This window comes from Euprymna scolopes, chromosome 31, assembly GCF_053919585.1.
Source record: "Euprymna scolopes isolate OS-2025 chromosome 31, ASM5391958v1, whole genome shotgun sequence".
NCBI lineage: Eukaryota > Metazoa > Mollusca > Cephalopoda > Sepiida > Sepiolidae > Euprymna > Euprymna scolopes.
The window spans coordinates 72089562-72102311 of NC_136512.1; the positions used below are offsets into that span (position 1 = coordinate 72089562).

Sequence of the window (12750 nt, forward strand, 5' to 3'; positions counted from 1 at the left end):
TCGCGCCTGTACTCCATGGAAATATGGCACAAACTTTAACAAAGACTTTTCATATCTATTTGCTTAAGTATACTTTGATAATTATATTTCAGTTTAAAGAAATATGGTATAATAAAATTATTGGGTGTTCGTTCGCGCCTGACTTCCATAGAATGTAAATATGTCACAAAGTTTAACAAGGTTTTTTAAAAGGGGTGAGGGTCCACAATAACATCTTAACTTTAATCTTAATTCACGTTAGCTTTTATTTATGTTTTTGAGTTGAATCATATTGTGTCGAATAAATTTACCTCATAAATGCATGTTCTTATTAAAGTGAAAGCCAAAAAAAAAAAAAAAAAAAAATCGGAACTTTAGACAATGCTCGACACAAAGTTTTTATAACTCTGTTTTTTTTTCCTTCTCCACTTGCACCTGACATTCTTTTGAAAATAGATAAATAGATAAATAATAAAAAATAAGAACGTTACTTGTTATCGTGTGAAAAGAAGGAAAAATTCCTGCTCACAGGATTACGTGTCTTTTTAAAAACATTTACATAACCTTTTTATTTTTATTTATATATCCGTTTAAGCTTTTTCAGATCCTTCTTCAGACTTTTTACTTTTTTTTTTAATTGAAGGTTTATACAGTATACTAGCAGAGAGACCCGACGTTGCTCGGGATTGAATGATGATTAAAGAATATTTCACACTCCCATATTTTTTATTGTAATCGAAATCAGTAAAATCAAACATTTTTCATTCAAACCGATTACCTGCTCTAATTAGGGACACATCTTTGTGCATCAGGAGGAAGATTCACATGACTCCCCGCAGTGACTTAGTCCATAATGCATTGTAGTCTACATTGCACTATAGGAAACTACTGTTTATTTTATAATTCTTTTTTATATGTGACTAGTGGGGGGTACGCGGCGTTGCCCGGGTGTTTAGAGGTGTGTGTACTCGGGCGCGGTGTTAATCAAAACGTAAGAATAAGCGAAGTAAATATTTTAAAACTTAAAAAAAATCGAAAAAAAAAACACAAAAAAAACTAACGTAAGGCAAACGAACGATGTTAAATGTAAAAATCGGGAAAACAAAAAGAGAAAACGCGAAAAAGAAAACAGAAAAACGAACGTTAAAACTGCTTTAAAAAATCTGAAAAAAAAAGAACAAAAAAAACGTGAAAAATGGCTTAAATAACACCGGGGGGTACCCGGCGTTGCCCGGGTGTTTTTGGGTGTGTGTGGTCGGTCGGGGATGGGGGTGTTAATGAAAACCTAAGAATAAGCGAGGTAAAAAACAAAAACAAAAAAAAACAGAAAAACGAATGTTAAAAAATCTGAAAACCACGTGAAAAATGGCTTAAATAAGCCTGCTTCAATATTAAAATTAAAAAAAAATAAAAAAAGACATCTCACACCACGATTCGAACCCAAAACGTTTAGATAATGAGGCCGCGCTCTAAGCAACTGAGCTTTTTCAAATATTTAAAGGAAATCAGGTTACGACGTCGTATGACGCATGCGTAGAAGCGAACTCGTCATGAGAGGACCGCCCCTGTAGAAAAGCGCTGATGTCAGGGTGACGGAATTAACGTTTTTGGCCAATTTTTCCATATTTGTCGGGCGAAGGTTGGAAGTTTAAAATGATACCGATCTGGCGAAAATCCGTGACCCCTGTCGAAAGTTTTTGCGAGACAGACAAACACACATACATACATACATAGAAAAACACATTATCGCTTATATATATATATATATATATATATATATATATATATATATATATATATATATATATAAAGATGGCTTGAATTAAAGTTTAAAATGCTTCAATTGTTCTCTAAACAGAAACATTCATTTCGAACGCATCCTTTCATATCTAAAAACTTACTGTTGGTTTTATAGGCCTAGCCTTTTCACTTGTGCGGTGATAATAGCTTGAATTTAAATTTAAAATGAAAAAGTCAAAATCATGGTGCAATCAATTGCGCTTAAAACAGAAACATTTATTTCAAACGCGCCCCTGTCATCGGCTAGTCTAGTAATAAAACTTCTTAAATGCACTTTAGATGTAGGCTGTGTAAGGTATTCATTTGGGTTAATTGTAGGTATAGACCGCTTCATACCCTCCCAAAAAATTTCAGCTAAAACCTAACAGCCAGCCACGGTCCTCTCCAGAATTTACTGCCGCACAGAAATCAACTTTTCCATTGCTCTCGCCATAATAGATGTACTGAGACTAAAGCCGCTTTCAGGATTGCCAGCAACCACTGTAAAAAAGTAATAAAGAACGCGAGAGAGTTGTATGTTCAGTCCGTTAATTCCGAAATAGCTGAGCAGCGGCTTGGTTTTCACCACTTTTGGCATATAGCAAACAGAATCCTTAGCAGAAGCGTGTGCTCAATTCGAAACACCATCAGCAGATGTGCTTACAGTTATATATCATAGGATTAGCGAATCTCTCGACGGAGGCAATCTTTCTAGGACAATTGCTATTGACATATCTAAGGCCTTTGATAGGGTATGGCATAAAGGTTTACATCACAAGATTTCTAGCTATAGTATAGCTGAAAATGTCTTCTCAATTATTAAATCATTTCTCTCTGATAGGTTCATAAAGAGTAGTAGTTGATAGGCAAAAAATCAGAAGCTCACAGTATTATCAGGGGTCCATGCTGCGCCCAACTCTTTTCCTGATCTACATTAATGATCTTCCAAATCACATCCTTACATCATTTTTAGACATTTATGCTGATGACACTACCATTTATGGTAGCACATCTAAGACAGTAAACGACCAAGTTCTCTCCGATTCTCTCTCCTCTGATCTTGAGCACGTGGTACAATGGGGAAAGGAGTGGCTGGTTACTTTTAGTGCATCTAAAACCAAGCTTCTCTCTTCACATCATCAACGTTCTGATCCACATCTGGCATCAGTTGAAATGAATGGCTCTCGTCTTCAGGAGGCCTCAAGTTTTGACAAGCTTCTGGGCTTGACCTTTACTCTTGATCTTAAATGAAACAGGTACATCAAATCTGTTGCCAAGGCCGTTGGAAAAATGGTGGAATCCTTCTATCGATCTAGTAGATATCTCACTGCTGATGATTCCCTATCTATATAAGAGCCAGGTACGTCCAAGGATGTAATACTGTTGCCAAATCTGGGCAGGAGCTGCTAGAAAGGACTTGTCCTGCCTTAATAGAATTCAAAATAGACTTCCTAGTCTCGTAGGAGATATCCTTTTCTCTTCCCTGTAACCTCTATCTCACAGAAGAGATGTTGCGAGTTTTTCTCTGCTTTATCGTTATTTTTATGGAAAGTGTTCGATTGAGATTCAGTCTATGGTCCCCCCTCGCCAAACTTTCACAAGAAACACCCGTCTAGCCGAAAACACTATCAATAACTCACCCCACTCGTTATCTGTGCCTAAACCTAAACGTAGATTCCATGAACAAAGCTTCTTTCTTAGAACTGCACGCCTGTGGAATTGTCTTCTGTTTTCCTGCTTTCCAGCTGACTACAATATAGTTGTCTTCAAGTCTAACGTAAACAAGTTCTTGATGAGCCGTCCCACTTGTTAACAAATTTACCGAATTTCGATTACTAACGATTACTATATTATCCAATGTCTACTGTACACTCTTTAACCCTTATCCTCGAGTGGCATCTTGGCCTTGATGTGGTGATGCCTATGTAAAAAAACGGATCTGAGGTAATCTCGTCAGCATCAGGCAAAACTTTGCAGCTAATTCTACCCTATGCGATCAGGGTCGTTCCCCCACACCCACCCACCGTATTTCCTCCTGTATCTGAAAGCATGCTATGCGACATACAAATATGTGCGTGATGTGGTTCATTTTTTTCATTATTTTTAAAAATATTTGTTTTTCAATATTTTTCTATAAATATTTTTCAGTTTTCAATTTTTTTATTTTATTAAAAAATTAAAAATCTATTATTAGTTTTATTAGAGCTTTCATTATTTTTTTTCAACTTTTGAAAAATAATACATTCACTAATTGATATAATTATTAAGTGATTGGTTTTGCGCTACGAAACAGACACTGTCAAGAACTGTAAGGATCAATTGATGTAAAGGTATACAATATAAAAATTGTCAACATCATGTATTTTGGAATATAAATATTTGTCATTTATTCTATACAGTGTTTCATGGTAAACAACTGATGATCCCTTGAAAAATAAATTATTGGTATTATAGTAAAGTCGAGAGCGAGTTGATGCAGTGATTGCAGGTGATTAAATGACTTACTGACTAGATGGTTTTCTAACGAATGATAAAAAATATTTTTTTGTATAGTTTTAAAGGTTAAAAACTTCAAAAACTATATATATATATATATATATATATATATATATATATATATGTATAGGAAAATAGCAAAATTTTCAAATGATGAGAAAGAAGTAAACCATAATCGGATGTTATAAAATAAGTTGATAAAAAAATAAATAAAATCACGAAATGTAATAAAACCTAAGAAAAAAGTGAATAATATTTGGATGTTATGAAATAAATAGGTCGATCCAAAAGAATCACGAAATGTAATAAAACCTGGGGCGCTTTTCGTCAGACAGACTTTTCAAGGATATACGTCTGAAAGAAGAAGCAGAAAAGTTTGTTTTTTTTGTAGAATTGTTGTAATTATGAGAGAAAACGGATAGAAATGAAAAAAAAACCCTCCGATGAAATGTGTCCCGCCAAATAGTTCCAACTGTAACCGAAGGTTTCTCTGCTTACACAAAGTAGGGGCGCTAAAACTGATGGCAAGCGCCTTAAGGACAGACAGGTGGAACTTAGTGCGTCCTCTGTGCAAAATTGAAAAGCTATCCGGAAAAAATGTAGAACCACAGTCCTTTTCATCTACTAAGTGTTGTCCAATAGCCGACTCTACTAATTGGGAACTCCTGGAAATAGGCTGATGATCCCGGATGAAACGAGGCACATGCTGGGCGATTCTAACCTGAAGCTGTTGGGACGTCTTGCCTATATAGACGGCACCATACCGACATTGAAATTTATAAACAATATTGCTTGACTGCGAGACAGGCAAGACATCCTTACGAAAAGATGGAAATTATATATATATATATATATATATATATATATATATATATATATATAATATTTCTTGTCACTAAAATAACAGTAAAGATCAATAAAGTGCTTAATTCGATAGGGCATATTGATCTAGTGTTTAGTTGATTCGAGAAACGTGGACATCATTCGATAAACACACAACCCACTATTTAAGCATAATAATTAAGCATATTAAAACAAAACTAAAGCGACATTTCCGTGTCCCTCAAAGAAACCACATGAAATAATACCAAGGACCGAATTGAAGCATATTTTATTAGTTACTAGTGTGGATGCCCGGCGTTGCCCGGATGTTTGGAGGTGAGTGTTGAACAAAACAAAACAAAACAAATTGGTTTTATGCAGGCAGACTAGAACCAGTACTGCGAAGGAGGAAAATAACGTGAAGAAAAAAAAAGTGACATCTTTACTGTTGCGCCTATAGACAAACCGGAAGTGATGAATGTTTAAATTAAGTCTAGGCAATCAGAAATAGGGTATGATTTTCGAAAATATCGGCGAAAAAAGCGACCCCTTCTTATGGAAAAGTGCCCAGTTGAGGGTGAAGGAATTAATGTTTGTAGCCAATTTTTCGATATTTGTCGTCCGACGATTCAAAACGATACCGATCACGTGACAATCCGTCGCCTGTGTCGATAGTTTTAGGCAAACATATCAACATACATCATGATTGCAACGTCTTGTCAGACGAGTGCCACTCCCTCAGACATTTAAAATCCATGATCCCAAATGCCTGAGGGAGTATCTATACAAAGATGATGTTACAGAGTCTTAGCTTTGTACGACAGCTAAGTCTCTCTCTCGGTTCAAAATGTTGAGATCCAGCAACAAACAAGAGCAAGATAGCCAGCAACAAATTAAACTGCAGACCAGCTTAATGCGGGTACTGGTCTCCCGCTTTATGGTTTTTTTAAATCAGAGATTTGCTTCTCCTAGAAAGGTTGCCTTCACCACGGCTTACGGGAGCCCTCTCTACCCCAATACACATACACACACACATACACACACACACACACACAAATATACACGGTGCTAGTTGGCCGTTGACTCAGAAAAAAGAGTTCATTCGCCCTTTGGAAGGTCTTGTTTTTAATCCTCCAGGGAGACTAGCCGCCCTCCTCACCAAACAAGTCTGGTGGGGGAACCAGTTTAGTCGCCGGTGACCCGACCATGAGGCAGGTAGTACTGGGTTACATGGTACCAGTAGCATATGACATGACCTGCCACAACATACATACATACATACATGATGATTGCAACGTCTTCTCAGACGAGTGCCACTCCCTCAGACATTTAAAATCCATGAGCCCAAATGTCCAAGTGAGTATGTATACAAATATGATGTTACAGAGTCTTAGCTTTGTACGACAGCTAAGTTTCTCTCTCTGTTCAAAATGGTGAGATCCAGCAACAAGCAAGAGCAAGATAGCCAGCAACAAATTAAACTGCAGACCAGCTTAATGCGGGTACTGGTCTTCCGCTTTATGTTTTTTTTAAATCAGAGATTTGCTTCTCCTAGAAAGGTTGCCGTCACCACGGCCTACGGGAGCCCTCTCTACCCCAATACACATATACACACACAAATATACACACATACATACATGCATGCATACATACATTAAAATAGACAAGTGAGATTTATATTATAGATAAAAAGTCAAAGGTTATCCGCAAGAACCTTTCGGACGTTTCGTAGCTCATCTACTTAATCTTTATTTTTAGTGTACATTTTAATTATTACAGGATGGATACTATTTACGTTTTTCTTTTCTCCTCTTCCAATATGCCTGATTCATCCCTCGATGTAGTTTCCCTCTAAGCCTTACTAGTCCACCCCATTTCTTTCTATCCTTTGTGTATTGGTCTTTTTTTTTTCTTCTTTCATTTTTTCTTTTACACAAATTTTATGTGTTCACACTCTGCCCGCCCAAGACTTGCAATGAAATAACTCTCGCTAGATTTGGCCCTATAAAAGTCTTATCATTTTAGCCTCTGTTGATATACAAAACACTACGAAACTTACGTAAGACGCTTAAAAGTGTTGATTTGTTTATTCATTTGGTCTTTTTATAATCAAACTTATTCGAAGTAAGCGAATTAATTTCTATTAATACCGATTAGGCGGGTATAAACAGGATCCTGAAATGGAGTACATCAAGTCCGTTGCCAAGGACGCTGCAAAAATGGTCGGATCATTCGACCGCTGCAGTAGCTATCCACTGTCGATGCAATCCTCTACCTGTATAAGACCAAAATACGTCCTAGGATAGAGTACTGTTGCTACATTTGGATAGGAGCTGCTTGAAGCATCCTATGCTGCATTGACAAAGTTAAAACCGACTTCGTAATCTAGTAGGTGATGCATTTTCTCTTCCCTGAAACCACTTTCCCACAGAAGAGACCTTGCAAACTTGTCTTTGCTCTATCATTATTTTCATGGCAATGTTCGACTGAGCTCCAGTCTATGCCCCCCTCCTTGCCAATCTTTCATAAAAAAACACTCCTCTAATCCAAACTATTATCAAACATTGTCTTCCCTCTATATCGGTGCCTAAACCTAAACGGGGGTTCAATGAACAGATCTTCTTTCCTAGAACTGCCCGCCTGTAGAATTCTATTTCGCCGGTCTGCTTTCCACCTGACTACAATATTGTCGCCTTAGTCCAATTATACTATATTTCCACTACTAACGATTACTACGCTATTTTACCAATGACTATGATAAACTCATTAATTCTTATCCTCGAGTGGCCTTTGAAAATCAAAGATGGCGTAAATATCACAAAACACAATTGCGAGAACATTTCTATTTTTTTCTGATTTATGCAATCATGCCTGTATTCCTTTTGTTTTTCTTTTTTAAAAATGTGGATGGGGTTTAAAAGCCGAGAGCAATGCGGAAAGGACCGGAGCCACAAGAGGAAAGAAAGGAATACCAAATAAACAAATAGACAGTTCGAGTAGAGAAATGTATAATTATTTATTCATTTATCATTCCTCCTCTTATTACATAATAATTTGCAATCAAGTTATTGGTATGTCCGGTGTATATAAAGGCCGTTCTTGGCATGGAACTTTGATTAATTTCGAGAGAAAGTACCTCTCCTTTTCAAAAAGAAAACAAGAGTGTATTCAAGATGGCAAAAGAGACCAGGACCGCATATAGAGGTTAGAACCGCAGTAAGATGTGACTAGTTAAATCTGTAGGTAACTGGGGATAATTTTTTTGTTATTAATATTTATTGGCTATATTTTATTATTTTTAATCCTGCTTATATTATTATTATAGGAGATATTCTTATGGTCAAAGTTATTATCCCATTCTGATAATATATTTTGTTTATTTGTTATATATATATATATATATATATATATATATATATATATATATATATATATATAACAAATATAACAATAAATTAATTACTATACAAAAAAAAACGTACATTGTTTAACAAATTAATTTTCATACTGAAAACGAATATTTACACACTTTTATTTTATCGTTATATATATATATATAATGATAAAATAAAAGTGTGTAAATATTCGTTTTCAGTATGAAAATTAATTTGTGAAACAATGTACGTTTTTTTTTTTGTATAGTAATTAATTTGTTAACAAACCAACGGACAGGAATACAACTTTATTATAATAAATATGTGAGGAGTTATACTACGCAAATTAACATTCGCTTTTTTTTTACAAGGTTGTCACCACTTATCAAGGCCCGGAAGCCACTCGGGGATAAGGGTCATTGCGCGCACAGTAATCAATGAGGTAGTATCGTAGTAATCGTTAGTACCGGAGATTTGATAAAGTGTCTTACTTAAGGGGGCGGTTCATCAGGAATTTGTTTATGTTGAACTTGAAGACATCCAGGTTGCAGTCAGGTGGGAAACAGGCAAACGGAAGAGAGTTCTACAGGCGTGCACTTCTCAGAAAGAAGCTTTGGTCATGGAATCTACGTTTTGATTTTGGCACAGATAAAGAGTGAGGAAAATTTTTGACAGTGGTTTCAGCTAAACGGGTGTTTATTGTGAAAGATTGGCGAGGGGGGGACCAGAGATTGGAGCTCAGACGAGAACTTGCCATGGAAATAATAAAACAAAGACAGGCTCGCAACGTCTCTTCTGTTGGAGAGAAATTTCAGGGAAGATAACATGGCATCCCCCACTTTGTACTCTATCAAGGCAGGATAGGCTGTTTTTAGCAGCTCCTGCCCAGATTTGGCAGGAGTACTCCACCCTGAGAAGTATTCACAAAATTATTGTTCAAAATCATAGAATATACCATACAAATGATTATTTCCTTATTCTATGGAATGTCTACATCGGCCATGATGCAATAAATAAGAGGGCGACAACTCAATTCAAACTACCAAAATCATCATTATAGTTAATACAGTTTAGTATTAAGATCGGAAAAATCGTAAATTTTTATTTTCTTAATAAAAAAACAAACACTAATTGATCAACTCACGTGATTTTTGGAACATGACATCTTCGTTCTGTGACGATTACTTGCATCATAAAGATTGTTCTGTGCTTTATTTTAATTTTAAATAAGTGTAATTCTAAATGAGCACGGATTATTCATTTAGAACATTTTTTTTTGCAAAAACAAACAAAAAAAACTTTTTATTAGACTTTTTTTGAAAAAGAGGTTTTTCATCTAATTTAATTTACATAAACTATTTTATACCTATGTAAAAAAAATTCATTTTTTTTTTGGTTCTGTTTCAATATAACGCCACGTTTTCAATTTGTCATTGTGCAGTCTCTGCATCGGTTCTTTCCGGCTATTTACATACCGGAAGATGACGACACAAAGATTCTGCAAATTGGGTAATATTCTGGATAAATACAAAAATTCCATAAAAAGTGGCATTATATCTACTTATATATAAAATGCATTTTGTCTGTGCGTGTGTATGTGTGAATTAGTTCCCTATATACTCCGAAACGACTGAGCTATTAGAAAAAAAATTACACAAATGTACTTCATGTGCCTAATAGTGTTATTAGGTAGGGTTTGTATCGGAATGCCTCTGATTAGTATTGATAATTGATAATCAAAACATCCAATTAAAGAAGGAACAGCTCGGTTTCGACCAAAGTTTACCCTTTACACAGTTTTACACCATAAATGCATTTGAGAAATTTTATCACTCCACAAGCAGAAGGATCCAGCGTATAAAATCAGTTGTAATTTCTTTGATGAGACAGGGGCGCGTTCGAAACGTTTGGAGCACAATTGAGCAGTTACACTTAACTTTTGCGTTTTAAACATTAATTCAAGCAATTATATATAAAAAATCATTTTATATAATGAGAAGTAGGTTCTCTACAGTGCAATGTAAACAACAAAATGACAATAAAAATATAGCAAGTGTGGAACATTTGTCGATAGTCATCCAATCTTGGGCAATGTCAGGTCTCCCTGCTAAGTATTTCGATGCCCCCGTTAAGTCTCGAAAGACAAAGAATACCCCTGCAGGGGCAGCTGTGCGTGTAATTGTGAGGCAAGGGTTGCGCACTCGTCAACCACACATCTTTTGAATCGGCACTGTTTGAGTCCAGTGGCAAGGAAAAGTCTAAGACGACTGGAAACAATGCCGAGATAAGCGGAGAACGCATACAGCACCTGCAAGTCCCAAATGATCACCCATTTCGTACTGACGGCTCAACGTTGCTTGACTTCGGTGTGTCAATGTGATTATGCCGTATATACTATTATGCTAGTACTTTATAAGCTTAAAAACCTAATAAACTGTACTAATCGTTTACACTATGTATTTAGGAAAATTTTAAGAGTTATTAATCGCTTGCATACCTTTTTATGAAGCTTTATAAGTTTAATTGATCGATTTCAATACTGGTTCAGTGTATCTTTCAATCTAGTAATCAATTAGGTTTGAAATCTTTTCTAGTTCACTTCTCATCGAAGGTTTGATTTTAAATTCCATTCGATCAAATTTCTAAGGAAATATATATCATCATTCTTATTAATGATGCCAACATATTGATTATTATTGCTTACAGCATTATTACTTCTTTTTTAATTCGATCCTTTGGAATTTGTCGATCTAAAATTGAATGAAAAATATATTGTCAGTATCGTTTTTATTTTGAATGTAATATGAAACGAAGCGAGAATTGTATTTGATAATAAAATAAACAGAAATGAAAAATAAAAATACGGGAATAAACAAAATGGAACTCACTTAAAACAGGCAACGATTGCGCAGGGCGATCTTGAAATTGTTCTCTTATATCTGCAAAAACCAAAAATAAATAAATAAATAAACGGTGGAATATATATGCAAATTATATAATGAAACAGGAATAATACTTGTCGCCGGAGGGGTAAAACTAAACAAAGAACAGGACAGAAGGTGTGCTTGAAGGCTTGTCAATGCAGGAATTATTAAGTCGTTGGAAATAGATAGATAAATGAATATAATTCAATAGTTTAAATAATTATTCATTAATTTTACTTGACTGTAGATGGTAACTTCCTAAAATATTTTCGGATTCAACATTCATTTTCAAGAGGTAGATAATATATGTCCACTTTTTATGCTGTCGTTTCTACAAAGCAGCATAAAGAGTGGGGATATATTTTCTCCCTCTTGAAAATTGATATTACACCCGAAAATATTTAAGGAATTTACCATCTACAGTCAAGTAAAATAAATCAATATCTATTTAAACTATTTAATTATATTTATCTATTTATTAATCTTTTTACAATGACTGAATAATTCCTGCATTGACAAGCCTTCAAACACACCTTTTGTACGATAAACAATGCACCAAGCGAACTACGAATTACTTCTTACAGGACAGTTTTACATCATGTTTGTGTTTTTTACTAAGATCAAAAACAAGATAGAAAAAACTAAACCTTATGTCTAGTATCCTTATTACAATTTTGGTCGAAACGCATTGCAAGGTTTATATTCTAGAAATGTTTACGTATTTTTAAAGATTCTTCAGCTTATTGTTCTAATTTTGAGTGCCATTTTCACAAGGTTTTGGTCGATGAAACCTCCGACGTTCTTCAAGTGTCTCTTGTCTAATTCAAGAATGTTTTTGTCGGACTCGGGAATTTGGACGGAATTTTGAACGGGACTCTATATTTACTTCGCTAGATTTGACACACTCCGACTTCCAATTTTTCGTGTAAATAATTAAAAAAAGTCTCTCTCTCTCTCTCTCTCTCTCTCTCTCTCTCTATATATATATATATATATATATATATATATATATATATACATATATATATATATACATATATATATATACATATATATATACATATATATATACATATATATATATATATATATATATATATATATATATATATATATATATATATATATCAGTTATGGAACGATTACAATATTTTTCCCGATTCTAATAAAATTACCGATCCCGTACTAAATTTTCGATTCCGATACAGTTAGGGATTCTAAATCTTTATAAATCTTAAAATATTTAACTATATAGTTGGATTTTTCTCCGATTACCGTAAAAACACACATGCTAAATGTGCAGATATTTTGTTAAACATAAAAAAATACTTGTGGAGAACGATCGATCGATTTTTGCTTCACTGGTAATTAAAAAT

General features: G+C 34.7%; 1 protein-coding gene across 6 annotated transcripts in view; it reads right to left on the reverse strand.

The window, feature by feature from the left end:
* LOC145255813 (SPARC-related modular calcium-binding protein 1-like) overlaps positions 1–12750 on the reverse strand; it is a 369590-nt gene that overhangs the window by 196899 nt on the left and 159941 nt on the right. For all 6 annotated transcript variants that reach the window (XM_080114516.1, XM_080114514.1, XM_080114515.1 and 3 more), the window contains exon 3: positions 11339–11389. In XM_080114516.1, the coding sequence (XP_079970642.1) occupies positions 11339–11389 (51 nt within the window). The remainder of the gene's footprint in view (positions 1–11338; positions 11390–12750) is intronic.